Source organism: Thalassophryne amazonica, chromosome 14, assembly GCF_902500255.1.
Source record: "Thalassophryne amazonica chromosome 14, fThaAma1.1, whole genome shotgun sequence".
Taxonomy (NCBI): Eukaryota; Metazoa; Chordata; class Actinopteri; order Batrachoidiformes; family Batrachoididae; genus Thalassophryne; species Thalassophryne amazonica.
The window spans coordinates 28384599-28410509 of record NC_047116.1 but is presented as its reverse complement, the minus strand read 5'-3'; the positions used below and the strand labels follow the sequence as shown (position 1 = coordinate 28410509).

General features: G+C 39.9%; 3 protein-coding genes across 6 annotated transcripts in view; 1 reads left to right on the top strand and 2 right to left on the bottom strand.

The window, feature by feature from the left end:
- The window catches only part of LOC117524207 (obg-like ATPase 1), a 171059-nt gene extending 169531 nt beyond the window's left edge, over positions 1–1528 (bottom strand). For all 3 annotated transcript variants that reach the window (XM_034185976.1, XM_034185975.1, XM_034185972.1), the window contains exon 1: positions 1427–1528. The gene's annotated coding sequence lies outside the window, so the exon portion shown is untranslated. The remainder of the gene's footprint in view (positions 1–1426) is intronic.
- A 2632-nt stretch (positions 1529–4160) lies between these two features.
- sp9 (sp9 transcription factor) lies at positions 4161–6308 on the top strand. Its single transcript, XM_034185916.1, has 2 exons — positions 4161–4327; positions 4645–6308. The coding sequence occupies exons 1-2, from the start codon at positions 4307–4309 to the stop codon at positions 5938–5940; spliced, it is 1317 nt and encodes a 438-aa protein (XP_034041807.1). The 5' UTR covers positions 4161–4306; the 3' UTR covers positions 5941–6308.
- Positions 6309–8035: 1727 nt separating this feature from the next.
- cir1 (corepressor interacting with RBPJ, CIR1) lies at positions 8036–24772 on the bottom strand. 2 transcript variants are annotated; one of them, XM_034185918.1, is made up of 11 exons: positions 24589–24769; positions 23196–23290; positions 22901–22974; positions 22742–22755; positions 22533–22585; positions 22397–22445; positions 21892–22012; positions 9996–10102; positions 9564–9649; positions 8586–8954; positions 8036–8239 (listed from the first exon to the last, which is right to left on the bottom strand). In XM_034185918.1, the coding sequence occupies exons 1-11, from the start codon at positions 24658–24660 to the stop codon at positions 8092–8094; spliced, it is 1188 nt and encodes a 395-aa protein (XP_034041809.1). In that variant the 5' UTR covers positions 24661–24769; the 3' UTR covers positions 8036–8091. The 2 variants fall into 2 exon arrangements, with proteins under 2 accessions (XP_034041809.1, XP_034041810.1); XM_034185919.1 differs by having other exon boundaries at positions 8097–8411; positions 8532–8954; positions 24589–24772.
- Positions 24773–25911: the final 1139 nt, after the last annotated feature.

Sequence of the window (25911 nt, the reverse complement as noted above, 5' to 3'; positions counted from 1 at the left end):
ATGATGTGGACTTTCTTCCACAAATATTTATCTTAAATCTATATTCATTCACCTTATTCATTTTAAATCGTGAGCCATGTGCTTCATGCTATTGTTCTGCATGAAAATGTTGGATGCAAAAAGCTGTCAGACTTGCAAAGTACACAGATTGTATTTCCACAGTGCATGTCCATCTGATGTAGACACACTCAAAATGCTTTATAACGATGCCTCACATTCCCACTTTGGCATCAGTGTGCTGCCACACAAGGCGGATTAAGTATGGTGGCACAGAGAGGCCACAGCACATCCAAATTTAGACATCACTAGCAAATGCAGAAAACATTTACAAATACAACAAAAACCATGCTTCAGTTCAACATGTAACTGCATCACATCTTGCAAATTGGAAATAACGCTGACAAAGACAGAGAACACTTAAACTAAATGCTTTGCAAAGCCCCACTACAAAAGTACCAACACCACAAAAAGTGGTTTCTGCTCAGACGACTAATTAATTTCTACTGTTCAATGCAATGCAAATAAAACAGTAACATTTGAAAATAAAGCGAGCCTAAGAGTAAAATCATAAAGTAAAAAATATAATGCAATGCTAAAATATCCTCGGCCTTATGAGTATAAAAATAGGAAACAGAATGTGACCTTCTGACCTCTTAAAATAGGTCAAAGTTAGCCATCTTTGAACTCGTCTAAGGTCTGTCTCCCAAGAATGTTCCCTGTGAATTAGAAGACCCTGGCAGTAACAGGACTGGACTTATACTGAGCACAGTCAGACAGACGGACGGGCGGACACAAGGCCTTCACAATACCCGATGGCCATATTTTGGCCTCGGGAAATAAATAAACTTACTTAATTTTGCCAACCAGGTGGAAATCAAGAACACAGTGCTATAATGTACATCCACCACTGAAAGTTCTACTTCAGATGTGTGGTGAAGCTTTGCAGTATTGCAGTGTGTCTATGTGTTTTTGAGTACGATGTCTGAATTTGCAGCAGACACATTATCAAATTAAGCTGTTGCATGTGAAGGTTATATTTGTTTGTGTTCTCTGTTTGCAAGATTATTTTTGAATTTGCAAGACTTTTTTGGTACAACTACATGTTGCTTAATTGATGCAGGTGTTTCTTTGTATTTGCTGCATTTGCTAGTGTTCTTTTAATTTGAAAGTGTTGTGGCTTCTCTCAGCCACTGTAAATTAAGGACCTTGCTCCAGGGCACCTCAGTGAGTTTCCTGCCTGACTGTGATTCAAACTGAAGATCCTCTCGTCATAAGGCACCACCACCCCAAAACTAAGCCTGCTTATTAACCCTGTTATATTTCTGCAGGCTCCGTCATCTTGTCGTACATACATTTAGAATTTGTCATCAAATGTGTGTCAGGTGTGAACATGTTGTCACATCTGTGCACAAGAACATCTACTCACCCTACATTCTTATCTTCAGTGAGGTGCCAAACCTTCCAATCAGCAGTGGTGGCTTTGGTTCATCATCTCCTTTACCTTAATAAAGACAAAGTGGTGACAACTGCTGTTACATAATCTACAATCTGAATGACGATATGCCTTCAAAAATGTACCTTCTTTGGGAAATTTCTCACATTTTTCATGAAAAAAAGAAAAAAAAAATCATATTTGAAAGGAAATGTGTCCAAGTATGCTCTCAAATGTCTCCAGTTGACTGCACGTCAACAAGCTCACTCCACATTCTCAAAATAGAACATGCAATGTCTTGAAATGGAAGTTGACACTGTGAGCTGGCAAGTTGACCTGCAGGGATTCTAAGTTTGACTTTGGATCCGCTTGATCACACCAATCGTTATTCCAACAGTCGCATGCTTTCATCTTTATCAAAGCTTCCACTGCTTTCTATTAGCATCTGATTCTTCTGTCGCGACAGTCGTCTGACTAAAAGCATCCACAAGTTGCATCTCTGCTGACAGGTTGCACCAATTGTTGTCATGTCCCTTTATAGCTTCTGACAGCACATTTTCTTACAGATTCTCTACAGATGTGAAACCCAAGAAGTGCAGATAATAAAACATGTTCAGCTGCATCATTTAAAAGAATAAATATGTTTGCAATTTTAGAATATACCTCACAATCAAAGGCATCCTTGACAGGATTTGGCTGTGCGTTCTTTTAATGAGCTTTGCTGCAGCTTCTTAGCTCCTCAGTAAAACAGGTGTAGCCACAGGAGCACAAGAAATTACAACAATTAGTTAAATGTCCTCAAATAAACTCCCTTCTGCAGAAATACAAATTAAAGCACGCAGACGGGGGTTCATAAAAAAAAAATAAAAAAAACATTCTCACCCCACTCCAGTTTAACATGCAGAAAATAAGGCTGTAATAATCTGGATATGAAGCAAGCAGGTCTGCCTCTGGAAAGGTTTGAAATGAATGGTGGTCTGAATTCATCATTTGTCTTTTGTTGTTCAGGGCCTTGATGGATGCACCCCCACTTAGACTCATCACAATAGACGCAGGCCGTTTTGTTCTACCAAATAAATCATTCCCATTGTTTAAGGTACATTGATCAATCTAATGGCTTGTAATAGGCTCCTAATTGCCACAGAAAAGTGCTCTTGAAGGGAGTCTGGAATTACAGATTCTACTCAAAAATCCTCACTCAGATGACAACAATCTCCAAATCAACATATTTGTTTTTAAAAATGGGACAAATAAATCTCAGGTTCAAATACGTTTAAGGGCACATAAATAAAATATATTGATGGAAATTCTAACATTATGCAATATAAAAATGTAAATGATATAATAATGTAGAATAAAGAAAAAAAAATTGTGTGTCTATATATATATATATATATATATATGATAAAATATTAAAATGTATTTTTTTTGCATCTGTTTCTATATATTATTTTCATTTCTTCTACACTTTATTTATGGAGAAAGGACATTAATACCGTTAACAGCACTCCACTAAATTGCCGTGATTACAAAAATGATTCCATTTTCTTTCTTTTCCCCTCTTTTCTCCCCAGCCTCCTTTAAGGATTTAAAGGATGGGGGAGATTTGAACAAATTGCGCCAGCCGCGTTCATTCACATGCCATAATGGAGCATTATTTAGCCGTTTTGAATAATGCGCATCTTTCGCTCAACCCTTTCTGTGGAAAATTGGTTTAACTTTTAAAGGGATGATGATTCACATCAGAGCAGATCAATTTTACATTGCGCCTTTATCTCCGAGCGCTTTAACAAGCTGCGGATTATGTTGACTTATTGAATGGTGAGCTGAAGAAGAGAGGAAAATTGAGCCCCTTCGTTTGGATCAAAACTGATGAAGCGTCGGTATTAATTGTGCGCAATCCTAATAAATTTGTCGCCATGTTAGAGTTTAAAATTTATTTCTAAGTTCCGTGGAAGAGTCGCGGCCTCACGCAGCATTTGGATTTATTTTTTTTCCAAAGTTTCTTTTGTTGTTGTTAAAGCACGTATATAAAGCCTTTTGGGGTTGAAAAATAGAGTTGATAAAACAAGCTGTCATTTTTAATTAACCCCTCACCTTCACTTGTTCGCGTTGTGGATTACGCACGAGCACGTGCAACGCACAGGCATGTTTTTTTTTCCCCACTTGATGCCCACGTGATTTTAATCATATTCAGTGATCAGTGTTCAAACCAATCAATCTTTTTGTAAACTTAATACGTCTTTTCAGTTCTCTTTTAAAATTCACCGTGAAGATTGTTCTTTTTTTTCTCAGAAATCCATCAGCGACCAAAGTGCCTCTCACACGCTGTTGACTTTAAACTTTAGCGCACATTCTCACCGATGCGTTGCGCACTGTCCTTTTTAAAAATGACAATAATCCCCTTTTAAATGAATAAAAACGCTTACCTCATGTGGCGTCAACTCAATTCTGCAAAAAAAAATGAGACATTAAGCCTTCGTGCGAGATCACACAGTCTAAAATAATAACTGTTTGTATTTTTTAAAAATAAACACTAAATCGTGTCTGGTATGACAGTCGGAGCAGACGCGGCACCGCCGATGATTGACGGGGAGGTGTTTTTTTTTTTTTTTCCTTCTTCTCGTGTTTCTCTCCCCAGCCGCCTCTCTCATTGGCGAATGTCACCCCCCGGTCTCGGATGGAGCGTTTCGATTGGCTGCGCGTCCTCTTCAGCTGTACTTCAAAGAACACGCTCGGTACAACTAGGTAGTGCCGGGAGCCGCGAGCCAAGAGAAACGGTGTGACTCGAGGAAAACACGGAGAGCGTGGGTCGATTCGGAGCCCCGCATAACTGAGAAAGAAGGCGCACTCATCGCAGCACCGACCCTGGATATGGCTACGTCTATACTTGGGGTGAGTGCGCTTTCAGCCTGTGCGTAAAAGTTGGCGTAGTCTGTTTTTCTTTGCCACAGAACTCGTTTAGTGAGCGTGAATGTTTCTGTATGCGCATTAAAAGTTGCCGTAGTTGATATTTCACGTTTCAGAAGCTGTTTGTTTTTCTTAATTATTTAAAAATAATTTTAACATATTTACTTAAACGAGTGCGAAAAGTGTGTCGAATTTTTAAAAAGCATTATTGTTCCGTTGTTAAAATAAGTATAAATTGTACAGTTGTGCTTTGTGTTCTAAAGTATTGTTGCTTAAGTCCAACTTTTTAAACTGTCTTTCAGGAGGAGCCACGGTTTGGAACTACACCTCTCGCTATGTTGGCTGCGACTTGCAACAAAATTGGCAACACCAGTCCTCTTACAACATTACCAGACTCCAGCGCTTTCTCAAAAGGTGGATTTCACCCGTGGAAAAGGTCCTCGTCCAGCTGCAACCTGGGATCCAGCTTGCCCGGTTTCACGGTGGCGACCAGCCGTGCGTCTACGGGACTAACATCCACCAGCGGCACAGGCAACAGCGCCTTCTGCTTGGCCTCCACCTCCCCAACCTCCTCTGCGTTTTCCGCAGAATACAGCGGTCTGTTCTCCAACTCCGCGACCGTCACTTCTCAAGAGTCTGGACAGTCTGCTTTTATCTCTAAAGTCCACACATCAGCTGAGACTCTTTACCCGCGCGTGGGGATGGCGCACCCGTACGAGTCGTGGTACAAGTCGGGCTTCCACTCCACCATCTCTGGTGACGTCGCCAACGGGGCGTCCTCGTGGTGGGATGTGCACACTAACCCCGGCTCGTGGCTCGATGTCCAGAATCCAGCGAGCACCCTCCAGACCTCGCTGCACTCCGGGACGCCCCAAGCCATCCACTCGCAGCTCAGTGGCTACAACCCGGACTTTTCCTCGCTGACCCACTCGGCGTTCAGCTCCACGGGAATCAGTCCCTCCGCGTCTCACCTCCTGTCCACCAGTCAGCACCTGCTAACGCAGGACGGCTTCAAAACTGTCATCCCCACGTACACTGACGCGTCCGCCAACGCCATGATCTCAGGCGGCAGCTCAGGAATAAGCAGCTCCTCCCGGTCATCCAGGCGCTACTCCGGCAGAGCCACGTGTGACTGTCCCAACTGCCAGGAGGCCGAGCGGCTGGGGCCGGCGGGGGCCAGCCTGCGGAGAAAAGGACTCCACAGCTGCCACATTCCCGGTTGCGGTAAAGTGTACGGAAAGACGTCACACCTGAAAGCGCATTTGAGATGGCACACGGGCGAGCGGCCTTTTGTCTGCAACTGGCTTTTCTGTGGCAAAAGGTTCACTCGGTCCGACGAGCTCCAGAGACATCTGCGCACCCACACCGGCGAGAAAAGGTTTGCGTGCCCGGTGTGCAACAAGCGCTTTATGCGCAGTGACCATTTGAGCAAGCACATCAAAACGCACACGGCCGGTGGAGGGGGCAAAAAGGGCAGCGACAGTGACACCGACACCAGTAACCTGGAGACCCCGAGGTCCGAGTCCCCAGAACTTATTTTGGAAGGTGTAAACCCCAGAATCTCTGTCAAGGATCCGTCTCCGCACGACGAACCCTAATAATAATAAGAATAAGAATAAAATAAAAAAGATTCCAAACCGCACAGCATTAAACGGGTCTTATCGGACAGACAGCATGATGGAGAGGAAAAAATCAAAGTGAGTCATTAAAAAAAAACAAAAACAAAAAAACAAACATGCGTAACGAATATTTAAAAATAGAGTGATATTATTTGGAACAACTTGAAAATGAAATGGATGCGTAAAACCTGTTGGACAATGTGAGTTCCATCTTGTAAATGTAAACTGTGTGTTATTTTCATGTAAATGTTCGGCTATGATTGCTTTATTCGTGTTTGGTATAACCTGGAAATCAGGGAGTTTACTTTCGACGCACTTTGTGGATATGTATGTACACAGCTTTTTAACACTTTGGTTAACCGTTTTAATTCTTTGCTAAAAAAAATCTATATATAAATGTTTACCTGTATATAAAGTCACACGTATAAGACTTTCATTTTATCGTAATTAAAACAACTTAAAAAAGGCTGCAAGCGTGTGAAGTAGCGTTTATATATATATATATTTTTTTTTGTATTCAGAAACTCAAATTCTTTATTTTTTTAATATATACACATAATTTGATTTTCACCATTTCCTCCCCACAGAATAAATCAATGGTTAATGCCCCGGAAAAGACATTTCATGGCCAAATGAAAGTCTTGTTAAATGGTATTAATTATGACTTGGAGCACATGGCAGCCCCATGTGTCTTGTATTTGCGATTAGGGATTCGTGTCTTATCAAATATCTAATTAATCTCCGAAACGTCTTTTGTTCACTTTCACTTTATCAGGGGGTTTCCGAGGGGGTTTGGTGACAAAAGGTCTCTGAATATTTATTCTAATTGTCCAAATTAACTGCTTGAATTAGCATAGCAATCGCTGAAGCAAGGAGGAGAAACGCGGCTTTCTCTTCGCTCGCACGTATTATGGGAACAGGTTTTTAAACTTTGGAACAAGAAGGGGCAAAGAGTCACATGCAAATGTTGAATCAGTAATGGTCTTTGCGCAGCGCAGTCAAATGGTGTCTGCGCATTATTTGAATATCAGTGGACCCGCATTGAAAGGGTTCAAGGATGCTCTCTGCCTCCTTTGTGCGTAAAAAGCGCAGCGTCCGGCTGTCAGAGAAAGCGGAGAATAATTACAGCGTCCATCCGACACCAGGAATATCCGTCGGGGGGGAAAGCACCTCATCCAGACACTTTTTTTCGTTCCAAAAGGATGTTAAATTGACCAGAAGGCAATAGAGGCAAATTATTTTCATTTCCTTTTGTACAACCGGCTTCAAGGAAACGGCCACACAGCGAGAACTATCAAATCAGATTGGCTATTTCATCAAAACATCAAACTACAAAAAAACAAAAAAAAAAACAGCTGATTATTCCACACCGTACATTCAATTATTTTTTAATTGACTGAAATCAGTGTTTTAGAGCTCCAAATGAAAAGAAATAGGATTTCTATCAAAATAAAACTCCAACAGAAATCATAATTCAAACATTAAAATTTAATGTGCGTTTAGTTTATATATATTGGTTCCTATTTCTCTATTATACTGTAATTAATAATTCTGGAATATTATATTTGTATATGAAAAATATTTGTGTTAGGCCACAATTATTTTACACCCACAGGTAAGAGATATTTCACTTTTTATGAAAAAATATACAAGAGTTCTTATTTGGGTCAATATCCTAATAAATTCGCAAATAACCAAAATTAATTAATGAGCTAATTAATTATGAATAATTAAGAAATGCAATTTTACCACATTGCGGTAACATAGTCGTGGGAGAAATCCATTAAAAAAAATTTCATCTATTGCAGAATGATAATAAAACCTCGGCTAATTTAAGAGGATTCAAATCTTTAATCAGAAAGGCAGTTTGCTCTGAAATTCACAGGGATCTGAACTTGAAAGCGAAATGCAATGTGGATATTTTACAATACATAAATGTATCCGTGCTAAAATATGAACAGCAAAAGAAAATTTGCAAAACAGGAAAACAATATTCTTCAATCAAGGGATCTCAGCTGTGGAGTGTTTCCACTGATTTCACTACAACACAAGCGTTACAAATATTTTCTGTTGACTGCTTCCCTCTGCTGGAGGAAAATAAAACTGACAAGGATGTTTTTTTTTTTTTTTTTAAGAATTTACACCATGAAAGTTGTCAGTACAAATGACATTTTCATGTTTAGCTGTGCAAGAAAATAAAACGTTACTGTCTTTTAGCCCCGTCTTGGCTTTTCTCTCTTCTGTCTTTACTCCTGCTTCTTTCCTTCCTCCTCTCTCTGCTTCTGCTCCTCCCATCTGCACGTCTGCCTTTTATTCCATCTGTGCTGTTTCTGTCCTTCTCAGCATCTCTGCTGTGACGCCTGTCTTTTCCTCTGTCCTCCCTGCCGCTCTCACAGCAGCTGTCCAAAGCAGGCTTTGAGCTGCTTGGTCTATGTCTGTCCCGACTGTTGCGTCTCTGTCTGTCCCCACTTTCAAGTCTCTTTCCATGCTTACTGTCACGTCTCTCCCCGTCCCGGCTGTGGCGTCTGTCCCTGTCCCGGCTGTCGTGTCTCTCCCTGTCCCTGCTGCTGTGTCTCGGTCTCTCCTGACCTCTCTCCACCTTGTTTTTGTCCTGGGGACTTCTCTCCCTGCTCCTACTCCTTCCCCTCTCTGTCCTCTTTTGTCTGTAATCTCCACGCTCCTCTCCAGGCTGCCTCTGTCTGCGGCAAGGACTCGGTGACCCGTGGCTGTGAGAACAGGACTTTTTCCGAGTCTCGACTCGTGTCTCGCTCTCAGAGCTGCTGTCCCGACGAGCTTCTTTGTCCTTGTGTTTTCTCTTTCGGCTCTTGAACTTGCCGTGGCTGCTCGAATCGGAGCGGCTGTCACTGCTGTCATCAGATGACTCACTGCTCTCACGCGTTTTCTTGTGTTTGCCTTTGCTCTTCTTCTTTGTCTTCTTCTCTTTCTTGCTCTTCTTTTTCTTGAACTTCTGCTTTTCTAGATGATCAAGTTTTCTGTGAAACAAACATCGCTACTGAAATATGGTTTACAGACAAAACACCAGGTGTTCTTTAATATAATCACTATTTTTTGCATCTATGACATCACGGTTTAACGTGAAACTTAAGGTGCTGAGGAGAGGGTGGTCTGGCAGCTAGAGGGGCGGGCATATGATTTCCCCATGGGACTGGAAAATCCCCAAGATCCCTTAAGCAAGGACCTTTATCCCCAAGTTGATGCTGGTATGCAGCTGAGTGCCCTAACATCAGTGTGCGTGAATGTGATTTATCATTATAAAGCGCTTTTTGCATCTACATCAGACAAAAACGGCTACAGAACTGCTGTCAATTTAAGCTAAACATATAACACAATTCAACAAGCTGATAAACTACATGTATTATTCATTTTGTTCCCCTGACAGACATCTCTGCTGTGAGCACTTTGTCATTACTCAGAACCGCTTGTTTACAAAAAACATTTAATGTGCTTCCACTTTAAAAATGTTTATTACTATGTAACAAAAATATAGAAATTATGTAAATAATACAGCAATAACAGTGAATCATATTTTGACTCAATAATTACAGTGCCCTTCATTATTCTGTACAAATCTAAATTATTACCTGAGCAGCTTCTGTTTTTGTTTGGTGGTTAATGATTTCAGAAACTCCACTTCAGGATCCTCCTCTTCCTCACTGGCAACATATACCTGTAAATACAGGCACATGTAGCAGGCAGTGTATAGGCCAAAACATCAACAGAATGCTACCCTTCTGTAAACTGTTCATGCTTTCCTGCACATCTGATGGAGTCACCACAATGCCAACACTGATAAAAAAAAAAAATAAAAAAAAATCAAATCTTTTCACTTGGCTAAAGTTACCACAATAACAAGCCACTCTGCAGAAATGCTACATAGGCTGAGAACATACAAAGAATATTGTTAGCCTTTTGCCTTTCAAGGGTGTGTGTGTGTGTGTGTGTGTGTGTGTGTGTGTGTGTTGGAGCAGATCAGCTTATGTGTGCACAGACGGCTGTGTGAGGCAGAAAATTACCTGCGATGGATCACAAACAGTAGCATTTCTATCAAGGACACACTTTTTCAGGGCAAACCCACTGTTTCGCATCTCTGCCATTAACTCCGAGGGGTGCATCGACGGACCTGTTAGCACAAATCACAGCCTCAGAGTCCCATTGATGTCACCGCCATGCCAACCACTATCTCCACAGTGGGAATTTTAGGGGCGGCTTTGTTAACAGAATGGAACATCAAATCAACTCACTCCACTTCCGGCTGAGCAAATCATACAATATCATTCTCTGCCAAAGCAGCAGATAGGAGAATCAGAATACACAATAATTACATTTTTTTTGTGTGTGTAGCCTGCACAGGAGGGGGACCATTACAGCACTCCACCATGAACACAGTGCACTGACTAGACTCTCCCACGGTAAACATTATTACTATACAACTGAACTCACTGATTGCATGAGTCAGAATCAGCTCAAGACCCAGAGCTCCGGCAAGAAGGCGAGAGGAAAGATACAGTACGTGCACCTGCTGCAACATCAGTGACAGGCACACGTGTTCATAGGATCATATACAAATCCACTGTGTTTCCAGTGTAAGAACCGCTGTCAGCCACCAGACTGAGGCTTTGGAAGTGAAATAAACTCACAGGCTCATTTCAAGCTACATGCAAATACAAAGCAATATGTGTGTTGAGAGCAGAGGTGCTCAAATTCTTTCCTTTGAAGGGTCATACATTAATGTGGTTGGAGAACTAAGGGCCAAAAGTAAATGTTGATGTTTTGTGAATTGCATACAAACAATTAAATGTATTTTATTTGATAGAAAATTAACATTCTGAATCTGAAATAAATGTAAAAAATAAACATACTGTTTAATCTGCTTAATAGTCATTTATAATTTCACAGATCCCTGGTGGGCCAAAACAAAGGGATTATAGACCAAACATGGCTCACGGGCCGCACACTGTGTAGCTCTGGCTGAGCGAGAGAGAGAAGGAAGAAGTCTGCTTCAGCTACAAAATCTTCGGTGTGAGGTAGTGTGGCGTTTATGATCATTTTTCTTGAGTTTAAGAATATAACCACTGTAAAAAATAAAAATATAATGCAATGCTAAAATACCCTCGGCCGTATGAGCCTTGTGTTCTTTATAATTTGCAGTTGTTTAATTAATTATTAAGATCCTGTTGTCTTACATACAATTTGTACATGTTAAAAGAAACCCCTCTATTAATCAGTCAATCAAAAACAATACTTATGTTTTAACAGCGTCTGCAGGAGGCTTTGCATGTGTGTGTGTGTGTGTGTACACATGAGCTTTTAACAAAAGCGGAAGTTGTGCAAATCAAGGAATATTTGTAGATCCTCCTCTGTGCATTTGATGGTATTAATGAGACAAATTTAATTCTACAGGACGTTAGCCACCAGCCTGTGACGTCACCATACTAACAGCCGCAAAATAAGTTCAGAGGTGTTATTATGTTCCAAAAACGGCATTTTCAGTTTTAGAAGTGTTTATTTGTCACTAGCTTTTACATAATATGAGAAACATGCATACAAAGACACAAAACAAAGCGGTTTTTGGAGAGACCAGCCACTGACGTCACTGTACAGCTGATTGACTGTCACACCCACTACTCAAAAACAAAACGCTAAAGGTTCATGCAGAATGTGAGATTTTAACCTCTCAATATACCTCTTAAAATACGTCAAGGTTAGCCATCTTTGAACTTGTCCAAGGTCTGTGTCCCAAGAATGTTCCCTGTGAATTTGAAAACTGTGGCAGTAACAGAACTGGACTTATGCTGTACACAGACAGACGGACAAACGGACGGACGCACGCACGCCAGGTCTTTGCAATACCTGATGGCCACACTTAAAAAATGGCTCTTTGGATGAACTCAATTCAATTATGTGCAGGATATCCATCTAATAAATATATGTAGCCCCAACTCAAATAAAGCGCATCCATGCAAGCTAATGTAATTTAATTTTGAGTTGGGACTACATATATTTATTAGGTGGAATCCAATCCAATGAGTCAGTTTTTTGAGTGTAGCACTCAAACAAATGGACTCAATTATGGTCAGGATTCCCACCTAATAAATATATGTAGTCCCAACTAAATTACATTAATTCATCTTGCATGGATGCACTTTATTTGAGTTTGGGCTACATATATTTATTAGATGGAAATCCTGCTCAAAATTGAATTGAGTTCATCCAATGCATCAGTTTTTGGGTGCATATGTTGGCTTCAGGTAAAAACAAATAATTATTATTATCATTAATAATAATATTAATAATAATAATAATACTGATGGTTTGTTTCTTTGATGTAGAAAATTTCTCTTTACTAAAAGGTGCCGGGACGTTTTTTTTTTTCTGCCACTACATGTCAAACTTGTGCCACATTTCAGGATGTAAACAAAGCTTCCTTCCTTGGTCACTTCTCAGTTTGTTACGTTTTTGGCTTCCTTTCACAGTGGTTTGAGTTTCAATGATAAGCATCCTCAAAGTCTCAATTTTGACTGTGCATGTTGCTAATTCCCTTCTACGTATAAACAAAATCATACCTGAAATGGTCCATTTTTGATTTTCATGACATGTCACTAAAGTCCATATCTTGACTTTTGTTTGCGCCCTAAGACACAACCACTGAGTTGTTCAGCACTCAGTCCATCATGCCAACATTTTACTTGAGCAGTGAAGCGAGTGGCCCTTGGGGGGGGGACTTGAAAAATGTTTTCATGGCGTCAGTACTGCTGCAGCTAGTGGGGGGGGGGGGATCTGGGGTACCACCCCTAGAAAATTTTGAAATATTACATGCAATTTCAATTTCAATTTAATTTCAATTTCTTTCATTTATATACCGCCAAATCACAACAGAATTGCCTCAAAGCGCTTCACATAGGTAAGGTCTAACCTTACCAACCCCCAGAGCAACAGTGGTAAGGGGAAAAACTCCCTCTGAGGAAGAAACCTCAAGCAGACCAGACTCAAAGGGGTGACCCTCTGCTTGGGCCATGCTACAAACATAAATTATGGAACAATTCACGGACGAATATACAAGAAATGCTATTGGCGCACAGGACAGGACGATCGCCAACACGAATACAACTCCCATCTCTGGATGGAGCTGCACCTTAAACAGAGAGAAAAAACAGAATCAGGCATCAGAAAGACAAAAAAATACTGTATAATTTGCCAGCATTAAACAACAAGAAAAACAGAGAAATACTAAGGTGATCACCGGCCACTAGCCCTAAACTTCACTAAAAGACCTAGAATTTAGGTAAAGTTGAGGCCGCAGCCCGCTCCAATTACTAATAAATTATTTAAAAGAGCAAAAAGCGTAAAACAAAACTGTACCAGTATGCTAGCCATATGAAAGGGAAAATAAGTGCGTCTTAAGTCTGGACTTGAAAGTCTCCACAGAATCTGACTGTTTTATTGACGCAGGGAGATAATTCCACAGAACAGGGGCAAGATAAGAGAAAGCTCTGTGACCCGCAGACTTCTTATTCACCTTAGGGACACAAAGTAGTCCTGCACTCTGAGAACGTAAAGCCCGGGCTGGTACGGAAGGTTTAATTAGGTCAGCTAGGTAGGGAGGTGCCAGTCCATGAATAATTTTATAGGTTAGTAGCAGAACCTTAAAATCTGATCTCACTGGGACAGGAAGCCAGTGAAGAGATGCCAAAATGGGTGTAATGTGGTCAAACTTTCTGCTTTGTGTCAAAAGTCTGGCTGCAGCATTTTGAACCAATTGGAGACCCCTAATGCTAGACTGCGGTAAACCAGAAAATAGAACATTGCAGTAGTCCAATCTAAGAAGAGATAAACGCATGGATCAGGGTCTCAGCATCAGCCATAGACAGGATGGGACGAATCTTCGCTATATTTCGCAGGTGGAAGAAAGCAGTCCTAGTAATATTTCTCATGTGGAGGCCAAAGGACAACGAAGGATCAAAAATTACCCCAAGGTTCCTCACTTTGCCAGTGTGATGTATGACACACGAGCAGCGGCTCAGCGTTAACTGGTCAAACTGATGCAGATGTCTCAATGGACCAAGAACCATCATTTCAGTCTTATCAGAGTTTAAAAGTAGGAAGTTTCTAAACATCCAACTTCTCACTGCTGCAAGGCAATCTTCCAAGGATTTTATGTGAACGAGATTACCAGCAGTTATCGTCATGTATAACTGAGTATCATCTGCATAGCAGCGAAAGGTAATCCTAAAATGCCGCAATATTTGCCCAAAGGGTGCTATATAAAGGGAGAAAAGCAGGGGGCCTAAGACAGACCCCTGTGGAACCCCAATTTCATGTCACTAAGGTTAGAGGTAGTGTTACTGTACAAAACACAGTGAGAACGACTGGTCAAGTATGACATCAGCCATGCAAGGGCACTAATCCCAAAATGATTTTCCAGCCTATCAAGTAGAATATGATGATCCACTGTATCAAATGCAGCAGTGAGATCTAACAGCAACAGAACTGTAGTGGTGTCCGAATCCATTGTAAGCAGATCATTCACCACTTTAGTGAGAGCCGTCTCTGTGGAATGATATTTTCTAAAAGCAGACTGCAGTGGCTCAAAGAGATTATTCTCAGTAAAATAGTCTACGAGCTGCCATGACACCACTTTTTCCAGAATTTTAGAGAAAAATGATAGATTTGATATCGGCCGATAGTTTGTCAATACACTAGAAGTAGATCCAGAAGTTAAAGAAATATTAATCATTTCCAGCACAGTCGGCCCAAGAGTGGGCCACAGGTCCTTAAACAGTTTTGTTGGTACAGGATCAAATAAACAGGTTGTGCTTTTTGTTGACATTACGAGTTTTGTCAGCATGCCTAGCGGAGATACTGTGAAATTCTGTACATCTAGGTAATACCTCACTAGTGGCGCCCACATCAATAGCAGAGTGTAGTGGCTGGATTAAGACATGCCGGGATATGTTTAACCTGATGTCTTCTATTTTCTTCCCAAAGTAATCCAGGAAATCTTGTGCTGTAAAAGAAGAGCGTGGTTGTCCATACACAAGTGTTGCCACCGTGTCGAACAAGAACTCTGAGTTATGCTTGTTTTTGTTGATCAAATCAGTGTAGTAAGTCCGCTTTGTAGCCAATAATGCATGCTTATAGTCCACGATAGCATCACGCCACGCAAGGTGAAATACTTCTAATTTTGAACGACGCCATTTCCGTTCTAGACCTCTTGCTTTATGCTTGAGGATAATCATTGAACCAAGGTGACTGTGATTTGGGGGAGCGCGGTTTTAACACAGGTGGTGCAATCATGTTGAGTGTAGTTTTGAGCACTGAGTTTAAACTATCCACAAGTCTGTCTAGTGACTGGGTATTTGTCAAATGTAAAGCTAAGACATCAGGCAGTCTAGCTTCGAGTTCAGTCTTAGTTGAGGAGTTAATGCATTGCCGTAATGATATATAAGGTTGTTGTTCCACTAAACACGGCAGCGAAACTGTAAACTTAATAAGTGAGTGATCAGACACCACTGATGTAAGAGGCATGATGTCAACATTTGTGACAGCAATACCACGTGCGAGAACCAGATCCAGGGTATTTCCACTAATGTGCGTCGAATCCCGAATGCATTGCCGAAATCCTAATGCATCCACAATTTCCATAAATTATTTGCAGAGGGGATCAGAAGGCTTATTTATATTAATGTTAAAGTCACCAATGATCAGAATGTTATCTACACTAGTTGACAAGTTAGAGATGAACGCACCAAATTCATCTAAGAATTCAGAATATGGGCCAGGAGGCCTATATACAGTGACAAAGTAATATGACTGATTTTTATTCTTCTGACCTTGGCAATGTGTAATATCCTGAGCAGAGCGGAGAATCAGATGCTCAAACGAGTGATATTTGTAAACCCCAACAGCTAATAAGCTAAACCTAGATTTATAAATAAGATCAACACCCCCGCCTTGCTTCGCATCACAAGGGACGTGACTAAATGTATATGCTGGTGGGCAGGCCTCATTTAAGGGTAGGACAGCTGTAGGTTTAAGTCAGGTTTCACATAGCCCAATCATATCTAAATGATGATCAATAATTAGATCATTGATCAACAATGATTTTGAGGACAGTGATCGTATGTTAATGAGACCCAGTCTAAGGACCTCAGTGGGGTTGACAGTTGAACTGTTTGGGTTTAGGGGTGGTTCCAGAGTAGCGCCAAACCATGCAGCGCGACGCGATGGACGCGAGTGAAGCGAATTTGAGCATTTTGCGTGTTTGTGGCGCGATATTGCGTCGCATCACGTCGCGTTGCCCTCCTCCCCAAGTTGAAAAATCTGAAGTTTTTCGTCTCTTCGCGCCGAGATGACCAATGAATATGTAGTGACGTGGAGATGTCTGGAGTTTGACTGAAGATGTGAACATGTCCTGTATCTGGTAGCAGCCTGTGAGCAGGACTTATGTCTCTTTTGTCCTTTATTTCACAATCATGACAGAGTTTTTGGAGCGAGCAGCAGCACCACAGCAGCAGGGAGCGGAGTTTCTTCCTCTTTTTATTTTACGTGTGCGCACGAGCGAATCGTCCGTGGAGATTATTTTACTTATTAACTACACAGATGTATAATAAAGCAAATGGTGACTGGTTTCTAAACACAATTAAGACAGAGTTTTTTTTTGGGGGGAAAGAGCGAGCAGCAGCAAGCAGCAGAGTTTCTTTCTTTCTTTTTTATTTTACGTGCGCGCGCGAGCGAATCATCTGTGGAGAATATTTTATTAATTAACTACACAGATGTATAATAAAACAAATGGTGACTGGTTTCTAAATACAATTATGACAGAGTTTTTGGAGTGAGCAGCAGCCCTGCAACAGCAGGGAGCGGAGTTTTTTTCCTTGTCTTTTTTTTACGTGCGCGCGCGAGCGAATCGTCTCTGGAGAATATTTTATTAATTAACTACACAGATGTATAATAAAACAAATGGTGACTGGTTTCTAAATACAATTATGACAGAGTTTTTTGGGGGGAAGAGCCAGCTGCAGCAAGCAGCGGAGTTTCTTTTTTTTTTTTTTTATTGTTTACATGTGCGCGCGTGAACGGGACAGGAGGTCCTCAAACTGGGTCCCGCAGAGGTGGAAGGACCGCTGAAAGCGGCCGTCATCCAGACGCAGCTCCAGCAGCAAATAATGATACTCTCTGTATTGGGAGCTTTTCACAACAACTCGCTCCTTGTGATCAAGGTCCGTCATGATGACTTGACGCCGAGCGGAATGGAAGCTCCTCCTATTTGATGATGCACTGGAGCGAATTTTCACAGGGAAAGTCCACCCAAGCAGAGCGACACACCGGGCGAAGGAGCTGCGTCCATCGCCACACGACCCCCGCGAATTTGTAGCGTCTGATCGCGCCCGGTGTGAACGCGGCATTAGACATTCCACACACGCTGTAGGTAGTAGACACGAAATCTTTGCTATTGCTGGAACAACCACTGGGCCATCCTCAATTTCAACTTCATCCAATATAGTAATGGGTATTAAGTTTGGAAAGCACATCCTTCTATGATTTTTATGGACACGACTACGGAAGCAGGCCACAGTCTCAACTTGTTAAAACTCCCTCCCTTGCAAATAAACTGCACTATCACCATAGTGGATTTTCTGCACAAAATTCCCCGCTAAGCTAATGGATTCTGCACCGACATTTGTCATAAGCCTTGCAGGGTCTCTAATCACCTGCTCCATGGCCTGCTGTAGATTCCTAATGTTACCCTCCCTGTAGTGCTCTATCTATGTTCGCAGACAAGATGGCGGCGCCTTCCCCAGTAGGGTGGAGGCCGTCCGGCATCAGCAAGCCACGGCGGCCCCAGAACAAAGGCCAGTTATCAATAAAGCTAAAGCCTTGCTGTCTACAAAACTGCGCCAGCCACCTATTTAACGATGTCAGCCTGCTAAACGCCTCATCAGTACCCCAGGAGGGGAGGGGACCAGAGACTATAAATCGATGCTGACACATCTTTCTGGCAAGGTCACAAGTCCTCTCTATGTCCATTTTTGTGACCTCTGAGTGCTTCATCCTGATATCATTGGTGCCAATGTGAATAACTATGTAACTATATCTCATGTCATGTTCCTTCGTCTGTCTTCCCTTCTGCAGCGTCAGCACCCTAAGATGAGATGCAATGTCGGGAGCTCTGGCCACAGGAATACATTTAACGTCAGCTGGCATCTGTAACCTGACTTTGTGGGTAATAGAATCCCCTATCACTAAAGTCCGGTGTTTCGGCTTGGAGACAGGAGTGGAAGTCACTTGTGGGCTCAGAGAATTCACATCTGGCAAATCCAAGGGGGAGAACCGATTCACAGTTCGCACTGGCGAGTGTGATCGGGGTGCCACAACCGGGCACCAAGCCCTACGGGGCTTCCTAAGCCTAGCCACAGTCCGAAAGCTGTCCTCCACAGCCGGCGTTTCTAAGCTGATGCTAATGGGCTCGCTAGCCGGCCCAACACTAACCTCATCTGGAGTGCCCGTAACATCTAACTCCACTGCGCTAAGAAGCTGCTCTAACTTACGGACATGGCTCTCTAAGAGAGCCACCCTATCTTCCAACATCACACAGGATTTACGGAGGGTGTAAAGTAGAATTAGTAGTGTACTTTGTGCACTAAGAAATTCAAGAATGTAACCAAGCAAACATGAGCTAACCAATAATGGATAAGCTAACCACTCCTAAGGCTCACACAGATGCAAATAAATGAATTAAAATTCACAGCAATTACACTGAAAAACTAACAGAAGTGTTAAACAGGTAAAAAAGCAGCAGCTATAAAATACATTAAACAGTTAATTAACTAACAGGAGTGTAAAAAAATGAAATGAAAAAATGATGATGGGGGTCCGAAATAGCTAACGCAAGCTAACTGCTAGCGAAAATGCTAGCTGCTCCTAAGATTTTACACAGGAGTAAAATAATTACTTAAAATTCACAGCACTTCAACTGAAAAACGAACAGAAGTATTAAATGGGTAGAAAAGAAACAGCTATAAAAAGTAACAACGGAGAGGGGAGGGGTCGACCTAGCTAGTGAAAGGTAACCACTAGCGAATGCTAACTGCTAGCGATTCACAACAGGACTGTTGTTAGGTAGATACAATTAATAACCAGAAGAGTGCTAAACAGAAATAAAAGAAGTGTATACAACCGTGTGAAGTTCAGATTGGTGTCACAGCAACAAACAATCGTCAGAAGCAAGTTGCCAGATCTGTGCAGTTGATAAGCTAAATGAGAACCATTTCTCAGTCCCATTTTCTTGCTCATTTTAGCCATAAAAAGCATATTTTTCCCATATTGGCAAGATGACAGAACTATAATACACAGTCTGTCACATAGGTTAGGATACAGTGTTATTACTCTTTTACAAAATCACATATTTGCATTGGACAGTTGCTGTTCTATATCTATATTTATCTCAACATTTGACTTCAGCAATTTGTACTTTTACAACAACCAATAGTGTCTTAACATGAACAACAATAAAATTTGATACAAGTAAAGCTGCATCTACTGTTGATTAAGTCACCAATATCATATTTAGTTTGCAAGAACACTGATTTGGGTTTAAATTTGATTCTTATTCATTTATGTAAATGGGAAACGCAATAACAGATTTTTCCGTCCAGTGCTAATGTCAGCATTTCTGGGATATTGACAATTTACATATCGTGTAAAAGGACGCACAAACGTTTTTCACATCAATATTTGACTTGTAGAAACATGTTAAATATTTATCATATTTTAATTCACATTAATATTTCACACCCTTGTAACAGAAGGAACTATAAAATGCAGATTTAGCAGGCTAACGTATCATGTTTGCATGGAGACAGTTTGAAATAAATTCATCCCAATTCATATAAAATATCTTGAATAACATCAACTACCAACGAAGTCTGTCAAAAAAAAAAAAAAATATAATCAAAGACTTACCAGGAGTGTTAGCTTTTCCTTATAAACGATGATTAAAAAGTTGGGTCAATGTTTTGGACTTATTCCTGATGAACTTTAATTTGTCTCCCTGCATCAGAACAACGTTTTAGCCATTTCTTTGTGGTTTCGACATGGCATGGAGTTCACGGTGTGGCACGAGTGGCAGCATGTTACATTTATCCTTCAGTCTCGGATCAGGGCATGACAACAAAAGACTTAATATCCACTGTGGCGTCACATCAGAGATGTTTCCAAACGATTTTACAAATATGAACATCATGAAATCAAACCATAGAGTAAATCCGACACGCACCAGGAAAACAAAAATAACATTCGCCATGGAAGTAAATACCCGGGAAATTCTAGAAAACTCCCATCACTGTGTGAGAGAGATACCCACTGTTCACTGTTTTAAGCAGGGCAATCCAATTTGAGTTAAGCTGGCCTGCACTGCCTTTCATTTGGCCTGTCATGTTACAGCAAAAGAGTCATGGTCTGTTGGGGCTTGCTGCTGTTCCATATTTGACCAAATTTACATGTAGAAATTGTGTGGTGGTGTTGAGTTTCTGTGATGACCAATAACTTCTGTTTCTTTGGAAGCCTTTTTTGAATGAACACTGCCATCAAGAGGGCTCATGTAAACCTCCAAATTCTTCATCAGGCCACTTTGCCATCACTACATCATTTAGAAATGTTATACAAGGTCCGTCTGCAGGATTTTGTATGTGCAACTTAAATATTGTAAACATACCATCCAATACTGATTTTTTTTTTTTTTTACAGTGTTGCCATTTTTGTAAATTCTTCATGCTTAAGTGAAATTTTAATTTTTCATCTCAAAGGTGGACAATACAGCTGTTTTCAGCTTAATTTTTCAAAACATGTTCTGTCAGCGAAGTGTCTTTCCTTTGAAATATCTTATGCAAAAAGAAGCATATGAATGTTTTACTTTCTCTACCATCTGCAGATATCTATTAATATAGTCAACAGCTTGGTCATTGTGGTGTCCCACAGCAACCTGTACTCAAGGTTATAGAAATGAAACAATATCACCACCTGGTGGACATTTAGAATTAATGCAGGTACAATATTGTGCTACTTAATAAAACACTACAGGATTACAGAGAAGTGCTTTGGTTATACTGAAATTTAGTTGTAGATTTAAAATTTTAATTTTATAAAAAATATAATGTAATGTACTTTGACATAACATTAAATTGTCCCTCTCTGCACATTCACCTTTGGGCTTTCATATGGAAAAACTTGGGCACTCTTGGTCTTAAGGGTAAAAGGCATGAGTCAAGCAGGGGTTGTGCGCACGTTAAAGTAACAAGCACAAAAACAAGTTATTTCCTCAAGAAGTCACTTTTTGAATCATTACTCCAGTGTCTATATCAGTATTTGATTACAAACATTACAATTTAAGACACCTGGTGGTTATGCTAGCTCACTGAGCAGGCGTGTAATATAACCCCTTTAAAATGAAGCAGTTTGATAAATGTTTTGATAATAACCCAAAGAGTTGCACAAATGTCTTTAGAAAACTAAATAAATAAATAGGAGTACATGTCGGATGGCTGTTTGCTAACAAATGTGATTTTACTTGAATCCAGATAGCAACTGTGCATCTGGTTGATTGAATTTTGATAAAGTACTCTTATTTTGTACTGCAAGACCTGCACAGTGTACAATTTACTGAATTCACTTGCAATTGACTATGCTCTATAAATAAGAGGGCCTGCTGTTCACATGTTACTCTTCACGCTAAATCTTATTTTTTAGTTATATGTGTATATCCTCCTGACTACCTTCCTAGTAGTCAGGAGGATAAGAAAGTGCTGGATCACAGCATGTCAGCCTGAATCACTCAGAAAAGTAAGTACTGTGGCAGAAAATGATACTGACGATTATTTAATGTTTATAACAGTTACTGTGTGTGTATTCTACCTGCTGCTTCCTCTGGAGCCACAGTGCTGGCATTGATACCCGAGAGCCCATAAAGAGGGCACTCTCTGTCCGTGTTCACGTGGCCCCATTTGTGACACTTGATGCACCTCACGTTGCGCACCTGCAAAGTAAATAGCGAAAGACTTTACTCCTATTCACAGGAGTTATTTTAAAGGTAATCAGGTTTTACATGTAGATTCAAAAACTGACCCTATCAACAAGGTGACCTCTCCGATGTCACAGAACGAGGCTCAGAGAGCTTACACCTGATATTCTTTTAATTTTTTTTGTTTGTTTTTTATAAATTAACACCACCAGCCTGTTTGGTGGGAAGGAATACCCATTTCCAAAGGTACAGATACTAATTCAACCACTGTTCCCTTATAGATGAAGCATTCGTCTGAAGAAACAGGGACATGATTGGAAGGGCACATGTACGAAACCTCTGACTGTTCCTGTCATTTATGTAAATCCAAGATCTGAAAAACTGAACATAATTACACACCTGGATTCCAAAAGGCTGATCTCTGATATTCATGTCATCCTTTGCATACCTGTATTGAAAGAAAACACAGGACATGTTTTAAAAGACTGAGAATAAACTGTATGCTGACAAGATTTTGATTTGTATAAAAATTTACTTCTCACGAGGAGCCACCTTCTGCCACTCAAATTTGTACTCCGCTTCTCCCTCCTGAGAAACATTTAATGTTAGTATTTAAGCATTAATAATTGTATATGTATGACACTCAACATATAGCACATATAACATGTGCATTATTAAAAAGTGACAATTTAAAATTAAGTCAGAAGGTATCCATGTAAAGTGTCTTTATTCAGTTTCCTTTACCTCTTTCTTTTCCTCTGTAATAAAAAAGGCAATCACAGGAAGAGAAATAATGAACAATTAACATAATATCATGCATACATCTCTTATTGACTGAAATCTATTGCACCGAAAACAACAAGCAATTTACGGTTTAATGACTTAAGTTTTGCAAGGTTTTACCTTTGGAAGCTCCAGGTGGAGCCTCATACATAAAATTGAGACCATTTTTAACACGATCATCCCCCATCAACAATCTAGAGAAAATAATGTTAAAGATTTCAAGAGTTTTTCATGTACAACTTTTTAAGAATCCTTAAATTAAAAAAACAGCATTTTCTTAATTTTACACTATATATATTTTTTTTGTGTAAGATACTTTACAAAACTGTTTCCATCATTTATTTATTCCAATTGGTTATTTATTTAGCAGACAAACTGTCCTCATTTAGCACTGGTCTGCAATATTTAAGCAAACCTGTTGTTGTAAGTGTCCTGTTCTTTCAGGTACGCCTGCATAAGTTCTTCTTGTTTCTTCTTTTCGAAAGTCAGTTTCTGTTCTGCTATCCATACCTGTAAGATAAAAAGGTAACTTTCAAATTTACCTTCTGAATTATTTGTCTTAGGTGTACTATTCAAAGATACCATTACATTAACTCCCACCCAAAATTAAACATCAAAACCATGTTTAGGTTTCATATGTACATTTGTGGACATAAATTTATATACATCCTGTCAAAAACAATCAAACTCAATTTTCTTCTACTACACATTTGTCAAACAATTATGCTGAGCATATACTTGTTTCCAAATTAAGTGATTTTTACTAAAATTAAAATCAGTCATTTTTACTGATTTATATCAGGGTTTCTTCACAATTTCAGACTTCCAGTGAGTCACCAGTTTAAATAAACCAATATGAATATTGTTTTAAACAGCACAGAAGATTACAGGAAGCAATGGAATTAATTTTTATAGCTTTTGAATGTCTAATTGCTTTAATTCATTTAAGACTTTACATCACTGAGACGAGAGGCCCATATTAACACATAGAAATTAACAAACTTGGTTTGAAAGGTCCAACAGGCTCTAGGGATCAAAATGAAATAAATGATGATAGTTTGGAGGCATCAGACTGAAATGTGATATTGTAATGTTGACCATCAAGAGGGTGCTGCATCATGATGACCTTTAAGACTGTCAACCACAAACAAAAACATTAACCCAAAACTGACTTTAAAGACACATGCATCAAACCCACTGCAAATTTGATATAGTCAAGAAAAACTGAAACAAGTCTGTCCTGTAACTATTATTTTGAAATAACTTTATATGGAAATAAGTAGCATTGTAACTGACTTGTTATCAAATAGGATGTGTGCAGTAAGGTAAAATTGAATGTGAATGTTTTTAGCCAGAGTATCTGTAAATTGGTCTACTATTGTAAATCAAACCCTGCATTTGCAGATTTTAATTCACTGCATAAATTAATTTAAAGCACAAAAACACAAACACACGACTATTTAAATAAATAGCAACATTTGAACAAATTGCTCCCGAACGTGTGTAGCAAGTAAAACTCAGATCAAGTGCAATACTTTATTTCTGTCAAATCAGCATATATTTATTGTACAGTTAACAACCATTAATCGCATTTAGGTAGTTTTAATGAAGAATATTTATGTGACGCTAGTACGTCACAAAATCAAAGCGAAATTTAACTTAATGCCAGGTTACTCTTAATCATTATTAGTCGTTATATAATAAATGTAATAAGCATTAGTCTACGTTTCTTAACTAAATGCTATGAAATCAAGGTTAGCTTGGCTTTTAGTTAGCAAGCTAATAGCTCACTGCTAACCAACACTCACTTTCTTGATATTTGACTTCGACGCAGGGTGAAAATCTTTCTTACACATAAAATTGGCAAACGACTTCCCCATGACTGAAAAATTATAATCTTAAGCACTACTTTTACGATTTATATCAAAGCTCCGTAGCGTATCTCTTTGAAGCCTCGTATCGACACTTGTGTCGTTTTTGCAGAGAATCGCGTGATGACGACGGATGTTGCCAGATCCTGCGTGCAAGCGGACTGGGATGACATAAAGAAAAAAAGAGAAGCAGTATTTCTCTCACATAGTTCACCACAACCACAGAATAAAATTGAAACAAAATGAAATATAGTGAACATTCAAAATAACAAATTGCAGTTGCAAACAAAATATAATATATGCATCTGTGACAACAAGAAAACGCATTCTTCCATTGGGAGTTGCTGACTCGCACAGTAACAACAGTGCTAACCACTAAGCCCCACTTTCAAATCACTTTCTCTTAAATGGTTTAGGTTGTGATGAAATTAAAAAAGGGATCACAAAAAGAAAAAACAAACAAAAACAGTAACAACAAAGTCTGATTTTGCCATGTTCTGAAATTTTGTACAGCCATTTCTGGAATTGTGCAATGGATTTGGAAGTATTGTGCAGCATTGGCATTCTGGTGTGGCCTGTGTGCACTTCTGGAAGTGGACCAAATCCAATATTAAGTGAAACATCATTTTACAAAACTGTTGACTGGTGACTGGAGAGACAGGCAGATGTGCCGTCCATCGCCCAGCGGTTCCCACCTGTCGGTGGCAGTCAGCTTATTATGCGGACGTCCTTGGCCCATTCGGGGTTCTCAGTACAGTACCTGTGTGATGGATCACAGGCTCCAGAAAACATACAACAAAAGTAACGCAAAAACAACAACAACAAAACAAGAGCAATCAGAGATTTCTGACATCCGCCAATCTGCATCTGGATCACCTCCAACAATCAGTGGAGTCTTTCATGCCCTAATATCTATCTGTGGTGCAAATTTGGTAAGAATCTCGTAATCCTTTAAAGCCTATTTAAAGAGAAATCTTGATCTAGAATCGGGATCTGGATCATCTACAAAATGGTGAAAACTTCATCAAAATCTGTGTAGTTTTGACGTAATCCTGCTAACAGACAGACAGACAAATAAATAAATACATACATACCAATGATTTTATTACATGGATGGATCATCTGACACATCCATCCATTATGTAGTTTTTGCAAAAATTATTATTACATTATGAAACATTTTATCAGGTGGTGAATAGTTCACAAACCAAACTGGAGAAGTGGTAAAATCTCATTCATTCTGATGGTGAATACTTAATA

Bases quoted from the DNA above. Each gene is read 5' to 3' on its own strand.
- sp9 (XM_034185916.1), top strand. From the start codon at position 4,307: ATGGCTACGTCTATACTTGGG. The intron at 4,328-4,644 runs GTGAGTGCGCTT...ACTGTCTTTCAG, and splicing joins TGGCTACGTCTATACTTGGG to GAGGAGCCACGGTTTGGAAC.
- cir1 (XM_034185919.1), bottom strand. From the start codon at position 24,660: ATGGGGAAGTCGTTTGCCAATTTTATGTGTAAGAAAGATTTTCACCCT. The intron at 22,013-22,396 runs GTGTGTAATTAT...TTTACTTTGCAG, and splicing joins ATCAGCCTTTTGGAATCCAG to GTGCGCAACGTGAGGTGCAT. The intron at 9,650-9,995 runs GTAATTTTCTGC...CTGTATTTACAG, and splicing joins CTGTTTGTGATCCATCGCAG to GTATATGTTGCCAGTGAGGA.